The 25,994-nt window shown below is 38.3% G+C and overlaps 1 protein-coding gene across 2 annotated transcripts in view; it reads right to left on the bottom strand.

Annotated features, from left to right (window-relative positions):
• Nucleotides 1-628: 628 nt before the first annotated feature.
• Nucleotides 629-25,994, bottom strand: part of cwf19l2 (CWF19 like cell cycle control factor 2) — a 72,060-nt gene continuing 46,694 nt past the window's right edge. For both annotated transcript variants that reach the window (XM_061919256.1, XM_061919257.1), the window contains exons 14-19: nucleotides 13,642-13,854; nucleotides 10,613-10,729; nucleotides 10,380-10,535; nucleotides 6,469-6,549; nucleotides 3,625-3,726; nucleotides 629-1,730 (exon numbers count right to left, since the gene is read on the bottom strand). In XM_061919256.1, the coding sequence (XP_061775240.1) occupies nucleotides 1,587-1,730; nucleotides 3,625-3,726; nucleotides 6,469-6,549; nucleotides 10,380-10,535; nucleotides 10,613-10,729; nucleotides 13,642-13,854 (813 nt within the window). In that variant the 3' untranslated portion in view covers nucleotides 629-1,586. The remainder of the gene's footprint in view (nucleotides 1,731-3,624; nucleotides 3,727-6,468; nucleotides 6,550-10,379; nucleotides 10,536-10,612; nucleotides 10,730-13,641; nucleotides 13,855-25,994) is intronic.

Raw genomic sequence — 25,994 nt, 5'->3', positions numbered from 1 at the left:
CAACAGGAGTGACGGCATCTTGTATGTTGTGATATGCACGCTCTGAAAGCAAACATTAAGAACTCAGCCAACACTCCTGGTCTGCATTATTGATAAATAGACAGACAACACATATACTCCGCTGCTTCACAGGCCGCTGGATGTAGCCGGCAAAGTATTCCCATGCTAGCAAGCCGGTCTAGCAAGCACGCCTCATTCAGTCCAAAACGGCCCGATCTATCCACATCCAGAATTGTCTGGCGGTCGTAAGTGATCCCGGAGTGACCACGCTGTAAGCCAGCCAGGAAATTTGAAGAATTGTCCGGTATTTTTGCCAAATGTTGCATCTTTACCAAGAGCCCCTCCACGCCGAAGTACATCCGGGCGTCCCCATCTTATTAAGAAAAGGCGTTAACAAAATAAAAGCATATAAACAACATACGCAAATGTGCGATAAAATAATTGACGGCGTTAATAGATTGATGAGTTAACGCGTAATTAACGCATTCATTTGCCCACCCCTATATATATATATATATATATATATATATATATATATATATATATATGTTTAAATATATACATATCAATAACAAGCATGCAGAGCCACTCCTGACTAAATTTATTTGGAAAAAACTCCATCACAACATTATTCACATTTTTCATTTATTTTGCATGTTTTGGACTACAACAAAATCAAGGGAAATAAATGGTTCAATATATATTTTTTGTGCCAAATAAGATTTAAGCGGATTAAAAGATACTTTCCTGCCACCGCTCCCAGTGGGAATTGAACATGACCTCATGTCTTAGCACACCAGCTGTTATAGAGCTGCAGTAACCACGTGGAGGCTATTATATTATTACCAGTGATGGAGCAGGAAGGGGCTAGGAACACTTCCATCACTGAGAGTTGACATGTGCTTCCTTCAAAGAAACACGTCCAATGAGCAACTTTTGTGTTAAAAATCTTATTTTCATGCTGATGTGAGTGGAAAAATTCATGCCTCGTCAGTGCGGGTGCAGTCTCCTCACTCTCGGTCTCACTCTCAGTCTCCTTAGTCTCCTCACTCTCAGTCTCCTCAGTCTCCTCACTCTCAGTCTCAGTCTCCTCATACCTCCTCAGTCTCCTCAGTCTCACTCTCAGTCTCCTCATGCCTCGTCAGTGCGGGTGCAGTCGTGTGGTTTCCACCACTCAGCAAACTGCAGGACTCTCAGTCTCCTCATGCCTCCTCAGTCTCCTCGCTCTCAGTCTCAGTCTCCTCATGCCTCCTCAGTCTCACTCTCAGTCTCCTCATGCCTCCTCACTCTCAGTCTCAGTCTCCTCATGCCTCCTCAGTCTTCTCATGCCTCCTCAGTCTCCTCACTCTCAGTCTCAGTCTCCTCATGCCTCCTCAGTCTCACTCTCAGTCTCCTCATGCCTCCTCAGTCTCACTCTCAGTCTCCTCATGCCTCCTCAGTCTCCTCATGCCTCCTCAGTCTCCTCACTCTCACTCTCAGTCTCCTCATGCCTCCTCAGTCTCCTCACTCTCAGTCTCAGTCTCCTCATGCCTCCTCAGTCTCAGTCTCAGTCTCCTCATGCCTCCTCAGTCTCACTCTCAGTCTCCTCATGCCTCCTCAGTGCGGGTGCAGTCGTGTGGTTTCCACCACTCAGCAAACTGCAGGACTTTCTTCCTCTGATCGTCAAAGTTCTCCCGTATCGGCTTCCTCCAGCGCCTGGGCTCCAAGTCCATCATCCCTCCCACCACTTCCTGTGCGCAGGAAGCAGGTGTGTGTTAGCCATCATTATTAGTAGTCAGGGAGGTTGAGGACTAATGTGTTGCAGTCCAAGTGATGACAACATGAATATTGCACCTCAGTGAACACCTGTTGCTTTTGTAAACATTCTTCTTGAGGACAGGTGGGACATCATGTTTTATGTGGCACAACAAACCTCACACACTCTTTTTTTAGGAGGAGCGTCCACATTTCTACCTCAAATATATGTGGGGAAATTGGTGAAAAAAAAAAAAAATATATATATATATATATCACAACCGACCTCCGATAAGCGGAAGATGATGGATGGACAATAACTCACCATCAATTTTATAACAGCTATGAAGCCGGCTGACATTTCTTTTGGATGTTGCAGAAAGTATGATAATGTGGGAGATGCTGCCTCAGCTTCTTTACTTAAATATGTATTTGTCAACATATTTAAGTTAGATTTTTTGGTCATCATAGTAAGTCACAATAGTAATAGTAAGTCATAATAGTAAAGTCATAATTGTAATAGTAAGTCATAGTAGTAAGTCATAATTGTACTAGTAAGTCTTAATAGTAATAGTAAGTCATAATTTTAATAGTAAGTCTTAATAATAATAGTGAATCATTAATTGTAGTAGTACGTCATAATTTTAATAGTAAGTCATAGTAATAGTAAGTCATATTTGTAGTAGTACGTTGTAATAGTAAGTCATAATTTTAATAGTAAGTCATAATAGTAATGTTAAATGATAATAGTAAGAGTAAGTCATAATAGTAATAGTAAGTCCTAATTTTAATAGTAAGTCATAATAGTAAAAGTAAGTCATAATATTAAGTCATACTATTAAGTAGTAATAGTATTATTAAGTCCTAATAAGTAGTATTAGTAAGTCCTAATAGTAAGTGGTAAGTCCTAGAAGTAATTGGTAAGTCCTAATAGTAAGTGGTAAGTCCTAGAAGTAAGTGGTAAGTCCTATTATTAAGTAGTAAGTCCTAATAGTAAGTGGTAAGTCCTAATAGTAAGTTGTAAGTCCTAATATTAAGTAGTAAGTCCTAATAGTAAGTGGTAAGTCCTAATAGTAAGTGGTAATTCCTAATATTAAGTGGTAAGTCCTAATAGTAAGTGGTAAGTCCTATAAGTAAGTGTTAAGTCCTAATATTAAGTAGTAAATCCTAATAGTAAGTGGTAAGTCCTAATAGTAAGTGGTAAGTCCTAATATTAAGTAGTAAGTCCTAATAGTAAGTGGTAAGTCCTAATATTAAGTGGTAAGTCCTAATATTAAGTGGTAAGTCCTAATAGTAAGTGGTAAGTCCTAATATTAAGTTGTAAGTCCTAATAGTAGGTGTTAAGTCCTAATATTAAGTGGTAAGTCCTAATAGTAGGCAGTAAGTCCTAGAAGTGGTAAGTCCTAATATTAAATAGTAAGTCCTAATAGTAAGTGGTAAGTCCTAATATTAAGTGGTAAGTCCTAATAGTAAGTGGTAAGTCTTAATAGTAAGTGGTAAGTCTTAATAGTAAGTGGTAAGTCCTAATAGTAAGTGGTAAGTTATAGAAGTAAGTGGTAAGTCCTAATAGTAAGTGGTAAGTCCTAATAGTAAGTGGTAAGTCCTAATAGTAAGTGGCAAGTCCTAGAAGTAAGTGGTAAGTCCTAATAGTAAGTGGTAAGTCCTAATAGTAAGTGGTAAGTCCTAATAGTAAGTGGTAAGTCCTAATAGTAAGTGGTAAGTCCTAGAAGTAAGTGTTAAGTCCTAATATTAAGTAGTAAGTCCTAATAGTAAGTAGTAAGTCCTAATAGTAAGTGGTAAGTCCTAATAGTAAGTGGTAAGTCCTAATAGTAAGTGGTAAGTCTTAATAGTAAGTGGTAAGTCCTAATTGGTGTTCATGCAGGAACTGACCTTGCCAAAGTAATGCGGGAACTTCTGTTGGTCTTCAATGACATGAGCGAAACCTCCCTGGAGTCCAAAGTCCACGGCAAAGTAGGGCAGCCCTCGGGGGATCTGAAGCACAAACATTAGTCAGGTGTGACGTCACAAGGAAGAGGACGGCAGGCAGGTGGAAATATTGGGAGGGAGAGAAGATGAGGGAGAGAAGATGAGGGAGAGAAGATGAGGGAGAGAAGATGAGGGAGAGAAGATGAGGGAGAGAAGATGAGGGAGAGAAGATGAGGGAGAGAAGATGAGGGAGAGATGATGAGGGAGAGAAGATGAGGGAGAGATGATGAGGGAGAGAAGATGAGGGAGAGAAGATGAGGGAGAGATGATGAGGGAGAGAAGATGAGGGAGAGATGATGAGGGAGAGAAGATGAGGGAGAGATGATGAGGGAGAGATGATGAGGGAGAGAAGATGAGGGAGAGAAGATGAGGGAGAGAAGATGAGGGAGAGATGATGAGGGAGAGATGATGAGGGAGAGAAGATGAGGGAGAGATGATGAGGGAGAGAAGATGAGGGAGAGATGATGAGGGAGAGAAGATGAGGGAGAGAAGATGAGGGAGAGATGATGAGGGAGAGAAGATGAGGGAGAGATGATGAGGGAGCGAAGATGAGGGAGAGAAGATGAGGGAGAGATGATGAGGGAGAGAAGATGAGGGAGAGAAGATGAGGGAGAGATGATGAGGGAGAGAAGATGAGGGAGAGATGATGAGGGAGAGAAGATGAGGGAGAGAAGATGAGGGAGAGAAGATGAGGGAGAGAAGATGAGGGAGAGATGATGAGGGAGAGAAGATGAGGGAGAGATGAAGAGGGAGAGAAGATGAGGGAGAGATGATGAGGGAGAGAAGATGAGGGAGAGATGATGAGGGAGAGATGATGAGGGAGAGAAGATGAGGGAGAGAAGATGAGGGAGAGAAGATGAGGGAGAGATGATGAGGGAGAGAAGATGAGGGAGAGATGATGAGGGAGAGAAGATGAGGGAGAGATGATGAGGGAGAGAAGATGAGGGAGAGAAGATGAGGGAGAGATGATGAGGGAGAGAAGATGAGGGAGAGATGATGAGGGAGAGATGATGAGGGAGAGAAGATGAGGGAGAGAAGATGAGGGAGAGAAGATGAGGGAGAGATGATGAGGGAGAGAAGATGAGGGAGAGATGATGAGGGAGAGAAGATGAGGGAGAGATGATGAGGGAGAGAAGATGAGGGAGAGATGATGAGGGAGAGAAGATGAGGGAGAGATGATGAGGGAGAGAAGATGAGGGAGAGAAGATGAGGGAGAGATGATGAGGGAGAGAAGATGAGGGAGAGATGATGAGGGAGAGAAGATGAGGGAGAGAAGATGAGGGAGAGATGATGAGGGAGAGAAGATGAGGGAGAGAAGATGAGGGAGAGAAGATGAGGGAGAGATGATGAGGGAGAGAAGATGAGGGAGAGATGATGAGGGAGAGATGATGAGGGAGAGAAGATGAGGGAGAGATGATGAGGGAGAGAAGATGAGGGAGAGAAGATGAGGGAGAGATGATGAGGGAGAGAAGATGAGGGAGAGAAGATGAGGGAGAGAAGATGAGGGAGAGATGATGAGGGAGAGATGATGAGGGAGAGAAGATGAGGGAGAGAAGATGAGGGAGAGAAGATGAGGGAGAGATGATGAGGGAGAGATGATGAGGGAGAGATGATGAGGGAGAGAAGATGAGGGAGAGAAGATGAGGGAGAGAAGATGAGGGAGAGAAGATGAGGGAGAGAAGATGAGGGAGAGAAGATGAGGGAGAGATGATGAGGGAGAGATGATGAGGGAGAGAAGATGAGGGAGAGATGATGAGGGAGAGATGATGAGGGAGAGAAGATGAGGGAGAGATGATGAGGGAGAGATGATGAGGGAGAGATGATGAGGGAGAGAAGATGAGGGAGAGATGATGAGGGAGAGATGATGAGGGAGAGATGATGAGGGAGAGAAGATGAGGGAGAGAAGATGAGGGAGAGAAGATGAGGGAGAGAAGATGAGGGAGAGAAGATGAGGGAGAGAAGATGAGGGAGAGAAGATGAGGGAGAGATGATGAGGGAGAGAAGATGAGGGAGAGATGATGAGGGAGAGATGATGAGGGAGAGATGATGAGGGAGAGAAGATGAGGGAGAGATGATGAGGGAGAGAAGATGAGGGAGAGATGATGAGGGAGAGAAGATGAGGGAGAGAAGATGAGGGAGAGATGATGAGGGAGAGAAGATGAGGGAGAGAAGATGAGGGAGAGAAGATGAGGGAGAGAAGATGAGGGAGAGATGATGAGGGAGAGAAGATGAGGGAGAGAAGATGAGGGAGAGAAGATGAGGGAGAGAAGATGAGGGAGAGAAGATGAGGGAGAGAAGATGAGGGAGAGAAGATGAGGGAGAGAAGATGAGGGAGAGAAGATGAGGGAGAGAAGATGAGGGAGAGAAGATGAGGGAGAGAAGATGAGGGAGAGAAGATGAGGGAGAGATGATGAGGGAGAGAAGATGAGGGAGAGATGATGAGGGAGAGATGATGAGGGAGAGATGATGAGGGAGAGAAGATGAGGGAGAGATGATGAGGGAGAGAAGATGAGGGAGAGATGATGAGGGAGAGAAGATGAGGGAGAGAAGATGAGGGAGAGATGATGAGGGAGAGAAGATGAGGGAGAGAAGATGAGGGAGAGAAGATGAGGGAGAGAAGATGAGGGAGAGATGATGAGGGAGAGAAGATGAGGGAGAGAAGATGAGGGAGAGAAGATGAGGGAGAGAAGATGAGGGAGAGAAGATGAGGGAGAGAAGATGAGGGAGAGAAGATGAGGGGACACTCACTGCTCTGCGGACGTCCTTAGAAGAAAGGTCAACCACCTTTTTGTTCATGGACCATTCCTCATCACACTCCATGATGGCTTTCTGTGGGTCACCATCAGCATCAGTATCAGCAACACCATCAGCATCAGTATCAGAAACACCATCAGCATCAGTATGAGCATCAACATCACCATCACCATCAACATCAGCATCAGTATGAGCATCAGTATCACCATCAGCATCAGTATGAGCATCAACATCACATCAGTATCAGCAACACCATCAGCATCAGAATCAGTATGAGCATCAACATCACATCACCATCAACATCAGTATCAGCAACACCATCAGCATCAGTATGAGCATCAACATCACCATCCCCATCAGAATCAGTATGAGCATCAACATCACATCACCATCAACATCAGTATCAGCAACACCATCAGCATCAGTATGAGCATCAACATCACATCACCATCAACATCAGTATCAGCATCAGTATGAGCATCAACATCACATCACCATCAACATCAGTATCAGCAACACCATCAGCATCAGTATGAGCATCAACATCAGCATCAGAATCAGTATGAGCATCAACATCACATCACCATCAACATCAGTATCAGCAACACCATCAGCATCAGTATGAGCATCACCATCACCATCAGAATCAGTATGAGCATCAACATCACATCACCATCAACATCAGTATCAGCAACACCATCAGAATCAGTATGAGCATCAACATCACATCAACATCAGTATCAGCATCACCATCGGCATCAGTATGAGCATCAGCATGAGGTTGTAATGCCCACATAGAGAAGTGGTGTGCAGGAAGATGAATCTGGTCCCATACTAATACTTGGGTACTGATACCAAAATGTATTTGTCCCATACTAATACTTGGGTACTGATACCAAAATGTATTTGTCCCATACCAATACGTGGGTACTGATACCAAAATGTATTTGTCCCATACCAATACTTGGGTACTGATACCAAAATGTATTTGTCCCATACTAATACGTGGGTACTGATACCAAAATGTATTTGTCCCATACTAATACTTGGGTACTGATACCAAAATGTATTTGTCCCATACCAATACTTGGGTACTGATACCAAAATGTATTTGTCCCATACTAATACTTGGGTACTGATACCAAAATGTATTTGTCCCATACTAATACTTGGGTACTGATACCAAAATGTATTTGTCCCATACCAATACTTGGGTACTGATACCAAAATGTATTTGTCCCATACTAATACTTGGGAACTGATACCAAAATGTATTTGTCCCATACTAATACTTAGGTACTGATACCAAAATGTATTTGTCCCATACTAATACGTTGGTACTGATACCAAAATGTATTTGTCCCATACTAATACGTTGGTACTGATACCAAAATGTATTTGTCCCATACTAATACTTGGGTACTGATACCAAAATGTATTTGTCCCATACTAATACTTGGGTACTGATACCAAAATGTATTTGTCCCATACCAATACTTGGGTACTGATACCAAAATGTATTTGTCCCATACCAATACTTGGGTACTGATACCAAAATGTATTTGTCCCATACCAATACGTGGGTACTGATACCAAAATGTATTTGTCCCATACTAATACTTGGGTACTGATACCAAAATGTATTTGTCCCATACCAATACTTGGGTACTGATACCAAAATGTATTTGTCCCGTACTAATACTTGGGTACTGATACCAAAATGTATTTGTCCCATACCAATACTTGGGTACTGATACCAAAATGTATTTGTCCCGTACTAATACTTGGGTACTGATACCAAAATGTATTTGTCCCATACCAATACTTGGGTACTGATACCAAAATGTATTTGTCTCATACTAATACTTGGGTACTGATACCAAAATGTATTTGTCCCATACTAATACTTGGGTACTGATACCAAAATGTATTTGTCCCATACTAATACTTGGGTACTAATACCAAAATGTATTTGTCCCATACCAATACTTGGGTACTGATACCAAAATGTATTTGTCCCATACTAATACTTGGGTACTGATACCAAAATGTATTTGTCCCATACCAATACTTGGGTACTGATACCAAAATGTATTTGTCCCATACCAATACTTGGGTACTGATACCAAAATGTATTTGTCCCATACCAATACTTGGGTACTGATACCAAAATGTATTTGTCCCATACCAATACTTGGGTACTGATACCAAAATGTATTTGTCCCATACTAATACTTGGGTACTGATACCAAAATGTATTTGTCCCATACCAATACTTGGGTACTGATACCAAAATGTATTTGTCCCATACCAATACTTGGGTACTGATACCAAAATGTATTTGTCCCATACTAATACTTGGGTACTGATACCAAAATGTATTAGTCCCATACTAATACTTGGGTACTGATACCAAAATGTATTTGTCCCATACCAATACTTGGGTACTGATACCAAAATGTATTTCCATACTTTTCTAAAAAAAAAAAAAAAGTGCACCATCCATCCATTTTCTACCGCTTATTCCCTTTTGGGGTCACAGGGGGCGCTGGCGCCTATCTCAGCTACAATCGGGCGGAAGGCAGGGTACACCCTGGACAAGTCACCACCTCATCGCAGGGCCAAAAGTGCACGAGAAAAAATGGCATTATTAGCTTTATTTGGACAACATGTGTTAGTGTACATGAAACACATGTTTATTATTGTAATTTAGTCCTTAAATAAAATAGTGAACACACTAGACAGCTTGTCTTTTAGTAGTAAGTCAACAAACAAAGACTCCTAACTACAAACCCCGTTTCCATATGAGTTGGGAAATAGTCTTAGATGTAAATATAAACAGAATACAATGATTTGCAAATCCTTTTCAACCCATATTCAGTTGAATGCACTACAAAGACAACATATTTGATGTTCAAACTCATAAATAATAATTAACTTAGAATATCATGGCTGCAACACGTGACAAAGTAGTTGGGAAAGGGCATGTTCACCACTGTGTTACATCACCTTTTCTTTTAACAACACTCAATAAACGTTTGGGAACTGAGGAAACTAATTGTTGAAGCTTTGAAAGTGGAATTCTTTCCCATTCTTGTTTTATGTAGAGCTTCAGTCCTTCAACAGTCCGGGGTCTCCGCTGTCCTATTTTACGCTTCATAATGCGCCACACATTTTCCATGGGAGACAGGTCTGGACTGCAGGCGGGCCAGAAAAGTACCTGTACTCTTTTTTTTACGAAGCCACGCTGTTGTAACCCGTGGCTTGGCATTGTCTTGCTGAAATAAGCAGGGGCGTCCATGATAACATTGCTTGGATGACAACATATGTTGCTCCAAAACCTGTATGGACCTTTCAGCATTAATGGTGCCTTCACAGATGTGTAAGTTACCCATGCCTTGGGCACTAATACACCCCCATACCATCACACATGCTGGCTTTTGAACTTTCCGCCTATAACAATCCGAATGGTTATTTTCCTCTTTGTTCTGGAGGACACCACGTCCACGGAACACTTTTCCACTTTGCATCAGTCCATCTCTGATGAGCTCGGGCCCAGCCAAGCCGGCGGCGTTTCTGGGTGTTGTTGATAAATGGGTTCGGCTTTGAATAGTAGAGTTTTAACCTGCACTTACAGATGTAGTGAACAACTGTAGTTACTGACAGTGGTTATATAAAGTGTTCCTGAGCCCATGTGGTGATATCCTTTACACACTGATGTCGGTTTTTGATTTCTCCAGATTCTCTGAACTTTTTGATGATTTTAGGGACCGTAGATGGTAAAATCCCTAAATTCCTTGCAATAGCTGGTTGAGAAATGTTCTAAAAGTGTTGGACAACTTGCTTACAAAGTGGTGACCATCTTTGTTTGTGAGTTACTTAGCAGAAGAGAAAATAACATGTACCTTAAAGTATATTGGCGCCATGTCGCCCAGTTCCCGGGGGAGTGGGATACACTCCAGCACCATGTGTTGTCTCCTGCGTGGGTTCAGGTGTGTTTCCATGAACACGCAGTCCATGTCCTGGGACTCGAACATGCGCACCAGGCTGCGGCGGAACAGCTGCGCGACACAGAAGCAGGCGATGGGCGTGGCTGGTGACGGGTGACTGACAGGTGTGAGGAGGGGGCGTGGCTCACCTGCACTTCTGACCAGACGTCCTCGTCCAGGCTGGTGGCGGCACAGTGGTGCTGCAGGGGGCACACCACACAGTGCCCCTGCGTCATGGACACACCTGCAGGGAGACTCAGGTAGGCCTGCACGCACACACACACACACACACACACACACACACACACACACACACACACACACACACACACACACACACACACACACACACACACACACACACACACCTTCAGTTAGCATTTACACACTCTTAATATTAGTCCTCTTGCTGTTGATTGTAATGGTTTTTAATTACAGTTTAACACAGGGGAGACTGGACTTTTTGTACTGAAGCAAAAAAAAAAACCCATCAAAGTAACTATATGGATATGGAATTAATATCAATTAATTTTGGCACGGAACTTACAGGCAAGCCTGGGCTGATGACAAATTATGCTCGACGATATATTGACCCCAAAAGGGACAAACGGTAGAAAATGGATGGCAATTATTGCCGATAAACGATTTTATTGCCATTATTTTATGAGACCAATTGAACCACTCATGTAATTTTAGCACATAATAATACTACTAATAATAATAATAATGTATGAATACCCTTTCAAATGCAATTAACTTGTACTTCTGCTGTATTTTAACATTCTAATTAGAATTAAAACGGTGAAAATCTCCAACTTAAATATAAAAATATATTTTAGCAAAGTTTTGCACTTGAAAAAAGTTGCAACCCAATTTTTTTTTAAATCTTCAAGTTAAATAAAAACTTTTTTTAATAAAAATAAAATGGATTTTGTCTGTTAGCAAACTTTTGCCTTTGAAAAAAAATTCCATTTTCTATCGCTTATTTCCTTCGGGGTCGCTGGAGCCTATCTCAGCTACAACCCGGCAGAAGGTGGGGTACACCCTGGACAAGTCGCCAAAACATTTAAATTCTCTGACATTTAAAAACATTTTTGAAGAAAAATTAAATATATTTAAATAAAATATATTTTGTCTGTTAGCAAAATTTTGCACTTGAAAAAAGTTATAACCAAAAATGTTTCAAATGTTCAAGTTAAATAACTTTTTTTAATATAAAAAATAAAATATATTTTGTCTGTTAGCAAAATTTTGCACTTGAAAACAAATGACAACCAAAAATGTTTAAAATCCCTAATGAAACAATTTTTTAAATAAAAAGAAAATATATTTAGTCTGTTAGAAAAATTTTGCGCTTGAAAAAAAATTACAACAAAAAACGTTTCAAATCTCTAATGAAACAATTAAAAAATATATATATATATTTCATCTGTTAGCAAAATTTTGCACTTGAAAAAAATTACAACCAAAAACGTTTAAAATCTTCAAGTTAAATATAGCAAAAACAAAAAAAATACATAAATAAAATGTATTTTTTCTATTGGCAAAATTTTGCACTTGGAAAAAAATACAACTGAAAGGGTTCAAAATCTTCAAGTTAAATAAAAAAACAAAAAAACAAAAAAATAAATATATTTTGTCTGTCAGCAAAATTTTGCACTTGAAAACAAATTACAACCAAAAATGTTTAAAATCGTCAAGTTAAATTAAAACAATGTTTTTATAAAAAAATATATATATATTTTGTCCGTTAGCAATCTTCTGCACTTGAAGAAAAATGACAACCAAACATTTTTAAATCTACAAATTAAATACAACTAAAACAAATATATACACATAAAATATATCTGGTCTGTTAGCTAAATTTTGCACTTGAAAAAAAGTACAACCAAAAATGTTTAAAATCTTTAAGTTAAGTAAAACAAAAAACAATTGTAAAATTAAATATATTTTGTCTGTTAGCAAAATTTAGCACTTGAAACAAAATTCCAACCAAAAATGTTTAAAATCTTCAAGTTAAATAAAACAAAATCAAAAAAATACATAAATAAAATGTATTTTGTCTGTTGCCAAAATCTTGCACTTGGAAAAAAAATTACAACTAAAAAGTTTTTAAATCTTCAAGTTAAATAAATTTAAAAATACAATTAATAAAAATAAAATATATATTGTCTGTTAGCAAAATTTTGCACGTGAAAAAAAAAATACAACCAAAAATATATATAATCTTCAAGTTAAATAAAACAAAAACTAAACAAACTATCCAGAAACATATATTTCTGATATAAAGAGATAGATAGATAGTACTTTATTGATTCCTTCAGGAGAGTTCCTTCAGGAAAATTAAAAAAGGATGATGTAGAAGTTTTAGAAGCTGCGTACTGAACAGTTGCAGCTTCAGTAAAACACTAAGCATCAATAAGCAGTATTGCCAAGTATGAACATCATATAACAATCACTTACTGTACAATTTCTGCTCTCCCTGATGACTGATGGGATGTTTTTCTATTCCCGTTTAGATGAAGAATCAATCCTAATCTTCACAAAGTGTCGAAAAATAAGCGTTTTTTTTTCCTGTCTTTCTCCCCATCTTTGGGTCTCAGTTGGATATCAAAGTGGACCAACCTTTGGGTTTATGTCCACAACCTTCTCCTTTATAATCTAGAATTGACTTTCACCAACTCTGCAGCTGCATAAGCTAGTTAGCTCTCTGTGATCAAAAGGCAGCTAAAAATGTAGTCCGCCTGCGTCAGGACTTATAATAACAATATGGCTAATACTTGGTTAATATTCAGGTCATAACATGTAAATAAATGGGAGTATTGCTGGGGGGTTTAGAGGGCAATAATGTTAGCCACTTGCAGTATAAAGCATTAAAAAACTGTGTTTTTCTCTTACAAAAGGGTTGTGAATGATAGGGGGAAAAAAAGTGTAATTCTCCGTGGAAGAAGATATGGAATTGGGGGTTAAATTACCAAAAATTATTTCTACCGCTGCTGCTCACTGCTCCCCTCACCTCCCAGGGGGTGATCAAGTGTGTGTGTGTGACGATCATTGGTACTTTTAATTTTAACTGAATAATAAAAGTGCTGAAATGTAAACAGTGTGGTCTTTAAATTGCCAACCGGGCTTCAACATGGTGATGCTTGATAAAGGAGAGAACAAGATGGCGGACTACCTTGCTGCCGATGGCTATCAGGAGGTGCTTCTGCAGCTCCTGGCTGTCAAAACACTGAGGACACTTCTCCATGGTGCTCGCCAGCCTCCTGCTCTCCTCCGCCGCTCTGCTCCTCATCCTCTCGTCCTCCCGGCCCTCGCCCTCCTTCCTGGCCGCGCCCGACACAAACATGTCGTCCAAGGTGTAGTTGTCGCCCTCCGTCTTCCCCATCATCTGGAGGGTGCATCGGAGGGGAGGAGAGAGAGAAAATAACAATACTTGTGATTTATGTTTCATGTATAATTAAAGCTGCAAGCAGCGTTGGTCGGGTCCGCCTTTGGCCGCTGCCGCCGTGTCCCGAGTCTCGATCTTAGTCAGACCTACATAGAAGTTTTTATTTCATCACTCTACGACATTCCTAACAGAATTTACAAGCAGTTTTGTCAGTTTTTTTCTCCTAGGGGGAGCTAGAGCACAATTTTCATTTTTGGGGTTTGTTTTTTTATTGGATGGCAATTTTCACCAGTCCTGATGTGTGTGTGTAAAATTTGGTGAGTTTTGAAGCATGTTAAGGGGGTCAAATTACAGATTGGCGTTTCTGGATGTTGTTGATAAATAGCTTTAACTTGCACTTTGAAGCATGTTAAGGGGGTCAAATTAGGGTGCGAAGGTGCCTTGGGCTGCTGCCCCCGAGCCCCACGGCAGAGTAAGCCTTGGTGCCACTATTTAATGCATTGTGAAAGTAATGCAGTTGTTATATTGAAGTGAAAATATCAAGCTTCCTGTTGATTTTTGCCAAAGTATGTTAATTATTCAAATGTAGGTCTAAGTCAGACCTACATAGTGGTTTTTGTTTCATGTCTCTCTGACATTCCTACCGGAAGTTACAAGCAGTTTTGTGTTTGTTTTCTTCCTAGGAGCAGTTTGTCTCTGTTGGATTCCTAGGGGGCGCTAGAGCCCAATTTTGAGTTTTGGGGTTTGGTTTTTTATTAGCTCGCAATTGTTGCCAGTCCTGATGTGTGTGCCAAGTTTGGTGAGTTTTGAAGTATTTTAAGGGGGTCAAATTACAGCTCAAAGAGGCAACAATGACATTTTTTAGGAAACTTTGCGCAGGGGTTCTTTGAAGGCGCGTAAAATCAAAACCGGAGAACTAATCAAAACTTTGTTCGACCACTTTTTTTAAAAGGGTTCAATCTCTCTCCTGTGCGAGTTTGAAGCCGAAACGACAAACGCACTGGGAGGAGTTTCGATTTGAAAAAGGTGACGGGTTTTCACAAAACTTTTATTTTGAAGGGGCAATTTTTAACTTCCTGTTGATTTTTGCCGAAGGATGTCAATTATCAAAATGTAGGTCTAAGTGAGACCTACATAGAAGTTTTTGTTTCATGTCTTTCCGACATTCCTACTGGAAGTTACAAGCAGTTTTGTCTGTGTTTTCTTCCTAGAAGCAGTTTTTTCTGTGTTTTATTCAAAAAAAATTTCTAGAGCGCAATTTTGAGTTTTATAAATTTTTTTTTCATTAGATCGCAATTTCTGCCAGTCCTGATGTGTCTGCCAAGTTTGGTGAGTTTTGAAGCATTTTAAGGGGGTCAAATTACAGCTCAAAGAGGCAAAAATAGCATTTTTTGCGAAAATTTTGCTTTGAAAGGGTTTTGCAAAATTTCTGTTGATTTTAGGTGTAGGAGTTTCTAATGGGGAATCTAGGTCTTAGTCAGTTCTACATAGAGGATTTCGTTTCATGTCTCTACGACATTCCTAACGGAAGTTACAAGCAGTTCATTTTTTGTCTTTTCCTAGGGGGCGCTAGAGCGCAATTTTGATTTTTGGGGTTTGGCTGCCTAATATGTTGGGAAGAAATTCCTGACCGACGTGTGTGTCAAATTTGGTGAGTTTTGAAGCATGGTCAGGGGGTCAAAATACAGCGCATAGGCGAGTATGCGTGCGGAAAAAAGAAAGAATAATAAAACGCACGAGATTCAATAGGGTCCTTGCCTATGGCAAAAGACTCCTGTGGAGTCCTTTGCCATAGGCAGGGCGGACCCTAAATAGGGCCAGTTACTACCTCTTAGGGCAAATATTTGGACCTGGGGGCCACATTGAGAGAAAAAATGAAGGAGGCCGATTTCAATCATTTAAAGACGATTAAGAGCTATTCAGTAGGATTTAAGGTCCAAGCTATTGAATATGCTAAAAAGAACAGTAAGCAGCTATGTTTTATTAATATACCGTAGCTGCGTGTGTCAAATATGAGTCATTAAATGACGCCCGCCTCCTGGTGGTAGAGGGCGCTAGTGATCCTTCTTGCGACTACTCGGCTGCAGAAGAAGTGACAACAAGCAGCGATCGTTTATTTTTTTTCCTCTCGCTTGCACTTTTAACATGGAGGATTACATATCTAAAATAAAACCGTTTTCTAAACTGGACTTTCAATCGAAGCAGGAGGTAATAAAGGAAGATCTCCATCGAGACGGAGAGACTTTTAAAACTGAAGAAAGATAAGGAAGACTTCTATAAACAAGTTATCGATGCTTTTGATCAGAAGGAGCAGCGCATGGACTTCATTTATAAGTAAAGGTAAGACCATAATAACGTTTTTTTTTTAATAAATGTGCTTTTCATGATGGTATGCTTACATCACACTCAAATTTATAAGCGCAGGCCTAAATTTACCGCATGCCTTTGGTAAGCGCCGGAGTGAGAAGAGGTTTTAAATTAATTAGCGCCCCGGCGGCAATTCAAGGAAATACTGTGTGTACGTTTAGCTGTAAAAATCTGCTGTGTTGGTCCCTTTTTTTCAGTTCACTAATACCAAAAGTCACAATGTCCGATAGAGTTCTAAAAAAAAGTTATGACGGACCACCTCAAAAAAAAAAAATGGAATTTTACAGTTTTTTACTGAATGGGACACCCAAAATGTACATCAAAATAAAGACGGTGGGATTTTCAATATTATCTATGAACAATAAAACACTGAATATTAACAACATAAGAGTGTTGGAATAATTGTATCTGAGTTATCACAAAACTTGCTTCAAAGAGTTCCAGGTGAGAGGACAAAAGCTGTCTTTAATCCTGCCAAGCAGAGGGCTTGTAAAACTCCACTCTTTAGGATGGGAAGCAACATGAAAGTGGTCTGTTTCTTTCATGTATTGTAATCAACAGAAAGATATTATTTTGACCCAAGAACTACAAAGCGGAGAGGAAGCAGAGCCTGACACCCCGACAGGGACCTTTTCTTTGGACTGTTGTAATCAAAGGCAATGGCTGTTTATGACCCCCGCTGCTGTGAAGTAGATTACCGTAATAACTCTTATAACACCCTCAAAAGTGCAGATTTCAACAATTGAAATAGTTTCTATAGTTCAAGACTTACGGTCATTTAACAGCCCTGCACATCACTATGTTTAAAATCTTCAAGTTAAATAAAACAAAATTAAAAAAAATACAAAAATAAATGTATTTTGTCTGTTAACAAAATTTTGCACTTCAAAAAAAATTACAACCAAAATGTCTAAAACCTTCAAGTTACATTAAACAAAAAAAATAAATAAATACAAATAACATGTAATTTGTCTCCGTGAATGCGTGGGTTCCCTCCGGGTACTCCGGCTTCCTCCCACTTCCAAAGACATGCACCTGGGGATAGGTTGATTGGCAACACTAAATTGGCCCTAGTGTGTGAATGTGAGTGTGAATGTTGTTTGTCTATCTGTGTTGGCCCTGCGATGAGGTGGCGACTTGTCCAGGGTGTACCCCGCCTTCCGCCCAATTGTAGCTGAGATAGGCGCCAGCGCCCCCCGCGACCCCGAAAGGGAATAAGCGGTAGAAAATGGATGGATGGATGGATGTCTGTTAGCAAACTTTTGTACTGGGAAAAAAAATGACAACCAAAAACGTTCAAAATCTCCAAGTTAAATAAAACCAAAATTAATTTTAAAAATATAAAATATATTTTGTCTGTCAGCAAAATTTTACACTTGACAAAAAATTACAACCAAAAATGTTTATAATCTTTAAGTTAGATAAAATAAATAAAATGTGTTTTGTCCGTTAACAAAATTTTGCACTTGAAAAAAAATGACAACCAAAAAAGTCTAAAACCTTCAAGTTAAATAAATCTAAACAAATATACAAATAACATGTATTTTGTCAGTCAGCAAAATTTTGCACTTGACAAAAAATTACAACCAAAAACGTTTACGATCTTTAAGCTAAATGAAAAATAAAATATATAAAATGTGTTTTGTCTGTTAGCAAACTTTTGTACTGGAAAAAAAATGACAACCAAAAACGTTTAAAATCTCCAAGTTAAATAAAACAAAAATTCATTTTAAAAATATAAAATATATTTTGTCTGTCAGGAAAATTTTGCACTTGACAAAAAAATTACAACCAAAAATGTTTATAATCTTTAAGTTAAATAAAAAAAAAATAAATGTATTTTGTCTGTTAACAAAATTTTGCACTTGAAAAAAAATGACAACCAAAAATGTCTAAAACCTTCAAGTTAAATAAAACTAAACAAAAATACAAATAACATGTATTTTGTCTGTCAGCAAAATTTTGCACTTGACAAAAAATTACAACCAAAAGCGTTTATGATCTTTAAGCTATATGAAAAATAAAATAAATAAAATGTGTTTTGTCTGGTAGCAAAATGTTGCACTTGACAAAAAATTACAACCAAAAATGTTTACATTTTCAAGTTAAATAAAACAAAAACAAATTATAAAAATATAAAATATATTTTGTATGTCAGCAAAATTTTGCACTTGACAAAAAACTACAACCAAAAATGTTTATAATCTTTAAGTTAAATGAAAAATAAAATAAATAATATGTGTATTGTCTGGTAGCAAAATTTTAAACTTGAAAAAAAAAAGACAACCAAAAAGGTTTAAATTTTAAAGTTCCATCCATCCATCCATTTTCTACCGCTTATTCCCTTTGGGGTCGCGGGGGGCACTGGTGTGTATCTCAGCTAAAATCGGGTGGAAGGTGGCGTACACCCTGGACAAGTCTCCACCTCATCACAGAAATTTTCAAGTTAAATAAAACAAACAAATGTATATATATATAAAATCTATTTTGTTTGTAAGCAAAATTTTGCACTTGAAGAACATTTTTTTTAAATATATTTTGTTTGTCAGCCAAATTTTGCACTTGAAAAAAAATGACAACCAAAAATGTCTAAAACCTTCAAGTTAAATAAAACTAAACAAAAATACAAATAACATGTATTTGGTCTGTCAGCAAAATTTTGCACTTGACAAAAAATTGCAACCAAAAATGTTTATAATCTTTAAGCTAAATGAAAAATAAAATAAATAAAATGTGTTTTGTCTGGTAGCAAAATTTTGCACTTGACAAAAAATTACAACCAAAAATGTTTACATTTTCAAGTTGAAATAAAACAAAAACAAATTATAAAAATATAAAATATATTTTGTATGTCAGCAAAATTTTGCACTTGACAAAAAACTACAATCAAAAATGTTTATAATCTTTAAGTTAAATGAAAAATAAAATAAATAAGATGTGTATTGTCTGGTAGCAAAATTTTAAACTTGAAAAAAAAAAGACAACCAAAAATGTTAAAATTTTAAAGTTCCATCCATCCATTAATTTACTACCGCTTATTCCCTTTGGGGTTGCGGGGGGCACTGGTGTCTATCTCAGCTACAATCGGGTGGAAGGCGGCATACACCCAGACAAGTCGCCACCTCATCACAGAAATTTTCAAGTTAAATAAAACAAAAAAATATATATATATATATATATATAAAATATATTTTGTTTGTAAGCAAAATTTTGCACTTGAAGAACTTTTTTTTAAAATATATTTTGTTTGTCAGCAAAATTTTGCACTTGAAAAAAAAATGACAACCAAAAATGTCTAAAACCTTCAAGTTAAATAAAACTAAACAAAAATACAAATAACATGTATTCTGTCTGTCAGCAAAATTTTGCACTTGACAAAAAATTACAACCAAAAATGTTTATAATCTTTAAGCTAAATGAAAAGTAAAATAAATAAAATGTGTTTTGTCTGGCAGCAAAATTTTGCACTTGAAAAAAAAAAAGACAATCAAAAATGCTAAAATTTTAAAGTTCCATCCATCCATTTCTACCGCTTATTCCCTTTGGTGTCGCGGGGGGCACTGGTGTCTATCTCAGCTACAATCGGGCAGAAGGCGGGTTACACCCTGGACAAGTCGCCACCTCATCACAGAAATGTTCAAGTTAAATAAAACAAAAAAAAATATATACATATATATATAAAATATATTTTGTTTGTCAGCAAAACTTTGCACTTGAAAAAAAGAAAAAATATAGATTTTGTTTGTCATCAAAATTTTGCACTTGAAAAAAAATCTATATATATATATATTTATATATATATATATATACATTTTTTTTAACTTAAAAGATATGAATCGATTTAGAATTGCGATTCGGCTGTGAATCGATTTTTGTCCACCTCTACCGAACATCCAAATTAAGTTAAAAAAAAACAAATAATGGCTTTTTACTTGTAATTTTTTCATTACTACAGAATTTTGCGACTGAAAAATGTGATAGAATTGCAATTTTAAATACTTTAATGACCTATTTGTATGTACAATCATCACATTCCAACAAAGGAACGTGCCGTGTTTGAACTAGTTGGTCTGAGTGCAGGACACTGAGTAGCGACTCAGTCTGTGTCTTGTCGCCATGGTAACCAGGCAACAGATTGAAATGTGTGTGTGTGTGTGCGGGAGGGGCAAGCACAGTTGAAGTGTGTGTCCATGACTCCAAGTGTGGGAGTGAGTGAGAGTGAAAATTGGATTTTGTGACACAGAGAGGGTGTGTGTGTGTGTGTGTGTGTGTTCAAGAGCAGTATTCCCTCTACCTTTGATGGGAAATATCTAAATGCACACGCACGGAGATTAGTCCTGCTCAGCAGCCCTCCAACATGCAGTTGGACATAGGGCAGAGGACATGATGGATTCTTAGATGGACCAGCAAATATTGATTAGTCCCGAGGTCAAATAAAGAAAAAGAGAGGGTTGTAAAAGGTGGAAGCAGCACACAGATGAGAAGGCAGGCAGCTGCAGGAGAATGTCAGCTAGTGGAAGGAGGCAAGAATAAATGTTTAGTGGACACCAACAGACCAGCTAAGGAGAGGACATGATCGAGAGGATCAGGGGAGTCCAAAGTGCTGCCCCGGGGGTCTTTTGTGGTCCGCAGCTCAGGTTTTGTTGGTCTGCAGCATGTTGACGGGGGGAAACAACAATAAAGATGTACAAAACAAAGAGCAAAAGACATAATGTCATTAGGAAAAGGCTGGGAATTTAATACAAAATTAATCCAAAACTGTGCTGGATATTTTTATATAATTAAATTTTTTTTAAATGCTTCAAACATTAAATATCAAAACTAAGTGTCAGAGTTATGGTTTGTGAGAAACTATTAATATTAGTATCAACATTTCAGATTTGTTTCATACATTTTACATTAGATTTTTTTTCCGATAATATGTTGCTGGCCAAAAATGGGCTGCAGGACCGCTTGTATCGCACATGATATCACACACAAGTAAACACGCTGCAGGATTGTTTGTATCGCGCATGATATCACACACAAGTAAACACGCTGCAGGATTGTTTGTATCGCGCATGATATCACACACAAGTAAACACTCTGCAGGACCGCTTGTATTGAACATGATATCACACATAATTAAACACTCTTCAGGACCGCTTGTATCGCACAGGATATCACACACAAGTAAACACGCTGTAGGAGTGCCTGTATCGCACATAATATCCCACACAAGTAAACACAATGCAGGATTGTTTGTATTGCACATGATATCACACACAAGTAAACACACTGCAGGACCGCTTGTATCGTGCATGATATCACACAAAAGTGAACACACTGCAGGATTGTTTGTATTGGGCATGATATCACACACAAGTAAACACGCTGCAGGATTGTTTGTATCGCGCATGATATCACACACAAGTAAACACTCTGCAGGACCGCTTGTATTGAACATGATATCACACACAAGTAAACACGCTGCAAGACCGCTTGAATCGTGCATGATATCACACAAGTGAACACACTGCAGGGTTGTTTGTATCGCGTATGATATCAAACACGACTAAACATGCTGCAGGACTGCTTTTATCCCGCATAATATCACACACAAGTAAACACACTGCAGGACCGCTTGTATCGCACATGATATCACACACAAGTAAGCACGCTGCAAGACCGCTTGTATTGCACATGATATCACACACAAGTAAGCACGCTGCAGGACTGCCTATATCGCACATGATATCACACACAAGTAAATATGCTGCAGGACCGCTTGTATTGAACATGATATCACACACAAGTGAACACTCTGCAGGATCGCTTGTATCGTACATGATATCACACACAAGTAAACACGCTGCAGGACTGCTTGTATCGGACATGATATCACACACAAGTAAACACACTGTAGGACTGCTTGTATCGCACATGATATCACACACAAGTAAGCACGCTGCAGGACTGCCTGTATCACACATGATATCACACACAAGTAAGCACGCTGCAGGACCGCTTGTATCGCACATGATATCACACACAAGTAAACACACTGTAGGACTGCTTGTATCGCACATGATATCACGCACAAGTAAAGACAATGCAGGATTGTTTGTATCACGCATGATATCACACACAAACTCTGCAAGACTGCTTGTAACGAACATGATATCACACACAAGTAAACACGCTGCAGGACCGCTTGTATCGTGCATGATATCACACACAAGTAGACACGCTGCAGGACCGCTTGTATCGTGCATGATATCACACACAAGTAAACACGCTGCAGGACTGCTTGTATCGGACATGATATCACACACAAGTAAACACACTGTAGGACTGCTTGTATCGCACATGATATCACACACAAGTAAGCACGCTGCAGGACTGCCTGTATCACACATATCACACACAAGTAAGCACGCTGCAGGACCGCTTGTATCGCACATGATATCACACACAAGTAAACACACTGTAGGACTGCTTGTATCGCACATGATATCACGCACAAGTAAAGACAATGCAGGATTGTTTGTATCACGCATGATACCACACACAAACTCTGCAAGACTGCTTGTAACGAACATGATATAACACACAAGTAAACACGCTGCAGGACCGCTTGTATCGCACATGATAACACACACAAGTAGACACGCTGCAGGACCGCTTGTATCGCACATGATAACACACACAAGTAGACACGCTGCAGGACCGCTTGTATCGCGCATGATAACACACACAAGTAGACACGCTGCAGGACTGCTTGTATCGCACATTTTACATGCAAGTCCATTAAATCCGATACTTTTTTTTTTTTTTGCAGACAGATATCTGATATCAATATTGGCTGGAGACCCCCCGAGAGCATTTAATCGTCTATTTCTGACATGTATAAATGGATTGATAATGGTAAATACTGTATCTTCCCACCTTGAAGAGCATCCAAAGTGACAACAGTTAATCAGCTGCCACACCAAACACGTTGTCATGAAGCACCGAATAACTGAAGTGTGCTGCAAAGTTTGCTCCCGATTCCGAGCGCTATGAGGACTCGGTGAAAGACCAGCGCTATTATAGACCACTAAAGCAGTGTTGCCATGGCGATCGCCCGGCGACTAGTCCTCCTCATCATATGCCAAGCAGCATAATGGTGGTGTTGTTTTAGGATGACAAGACAAAATGCAGATTTGAATGATTGATATGTCCACATTCCTTTCCAAGAACTTGTCATATATTGCCTTTTCAAGTGCCTTCATGATTTCACTGCTTCATTAATCCCAAAATGAGTGTGACAAGCAGATACTGTACACAGTAAAACAAATGGCGGTGTACAGTATGGAGGGAAAAAGCCCATGTTCTCTCCTTTGCCGGTGATGAATGTATGAGTGTGATTAGAAGTGGTATTTATAGAAGGCCTGCCATGGTAACTGTGCTGGTATTTCAGTCTCGGTGGCTGCAGAAGGGACGTATATTTACAAGTGCGAGGGGACACCGTGTCAACGAGTGTTTTTGTCATTTGGAACATTGAAAAATGTTGGAAAAAATACAATTTAAAAGGTTATATTCGAAAATGAATCGCGGGTTTTTGCCGCTTGCGAGCGGGGCCTTCCCCAGGCCCTGACCCCTCAACAAAAAATCGGGACCCCCAAAAGATGAAATGTTTCACCATACCTGACACGCCTGGAAAATATTGAGAATTTTCATGCATGTTCAGGGCCTTGAAAAGGCATCAGAACAGAAAGAAGAAAAAAAAACAACAACAAACGGAAGGAGACCAAACAACAATATATAAAATGTATTAAAAATAAACAAATAAAATAAAAATATCTGATTACTGCTTTGCACACTCTTGGCATTCTCTCCATGAGCTTCAAGCACACATGTGAAGTGAAAACCATTGCAGGTGACTACTTCTTGAAGCTCATCGAGAGAATGCCAAGAGTGTGTGAAAAAGTAATCAGAGCGCAGGGTGGCTATTTTGAAGAAACTAAAACATAAAACAGTTTTCAGTTATTTCACCTTTTTACAAGTGTATGTAAACTTTTGACCATGACTGTGTGTATATATATATATGTATGTATATATATATGTATGTATATATATGTATGTATATATATATATATATATATATATATGTATACATATGTATATATATATATATATATATATACATACATATATATATACATACATACGCATATATATATTATATATATATAAATATATATATATATATATATATATATATATATATATATATATATATATATATATATATACATACATACATGCACACAAACTAAAAAATAAGATTTAAAACAGAAGTAAAATACACATTGAAAAAGCAAATACAAAATTACCCTAAGAATAAATTGTTAGATAAAAAGCAGTTAAAAAAAATAAAATAAAAGTTAAAGATTAAAACAGTTTAAAGTCTCATGCTGGGTTTTTTAAAAGCCAGTGAATAAAAATGGGTTTTAAGAAGGGTCTTTAAAATAGCCAAAGAAGGGGCCTGTCTCACATGGAGTGGGAGATTGTTTGTTTGTGTGTGTGTGTGTGTGTGTGTGTGTGTGTGTGTGTGTGTGTGTGTGTGTATATATATATATATATATATATATATATGTCTTGATTGGATTATCCAAGAATAGTGCTCGATACCGTGGTAGAGCGCAATATGTAGGTGTGGGAAAAAATCACAAGACTACTTCATCTCTACAGAACTGTTTCATGAGGGGTTCCCTCAATCATCAGGAGATTGAGGGAACTCCTCATGAAACAGTTCTGTAGAGATGAAATAGTCTTGTGATTTTTCCCACACCTACATATATATATATATATATATATATATATATATATATATATATATATATATATATATATATATATATATATAGGGGTGGTGTTGATACCAAGGGTAGTATCGGTATATGATCGATACTAGAGCGATTAGATCGTTATATCCATTTTCGCAAAATCCTTTCTATGTCGTTTTTCTCAATGTTTACAAATTCATGCAATAATTCAATGGACACATGAGGACTTTGAGGGCAGAACTAAAGGATTTAAACAAGTCGTACAGTAGATCGTACTTAGTAGGACATAACGGGGATTAAAAAATACATTCATCTCTCTCTCTATATATATGTATAAATATATAAATAAATGACAATTATTAATAACCTATGATGTTCTACTCCAAACCATGTTCCAATTATTATAACTGTAGTTTTTATTATGTGTGTATTTATGTTAAAAAATACATCTAAACAGTAAAAAGTAACTTTTAGCAGACATTGCTTCATTGGAAAAATGCTGGCCGCTTGGATTGTTAAATGGTAATTTTCGTAAACCCAAAATCTTAACACTGTTTTAAATATTCCAGCCTGTGAAATATTTATTACACATTTGTCACAGACTAACATTATCAGGCTAATTTCCCATGCTACTTTTACAACCGTACACCTCAGTCGTATAACTTGGTATTTGACATATGTTAACAGGCTGACGTTAGCATGCTAATTTTCTTTGCTAATTTTACAACTGTATTTTTTATTTTCCTGAGGGAACTCTCCTGATGTACTATCTATCTATCCATCTACCCCAGAATTATATAACTTGGTATTTGACATATGTTACAGGCTAACATTAGCCAATTTTACAGCCGTATTTTATATTTTCCTGAAGGAACTCTCCTGAAGGAATCCATAATGTACTATCTGTCTATCCATCCATCAACCTCAAAATTATATAACTTGGTAATTGACATATGCTAACAG

The sequence above is a fragment of the Nerophis ophidion genome, linkage group LG13 (genome assembly GCF_033978795.1).
Source record: "Nerophis ophidion isolate RoL-2023_Sa linkage group LG13, RoL_Noph_v1.0, whole genome shotgun sequence".
Lineage (NCBI taxonomy): Eukaryota > Metazoa > Chordata > Actinopteri > Syngnathiformes > Syngnathidae > Nerophis > Nerophis ophidion.
This window is presented reverse-complemented; position numbering and strand designations above follow the sequence as displayed.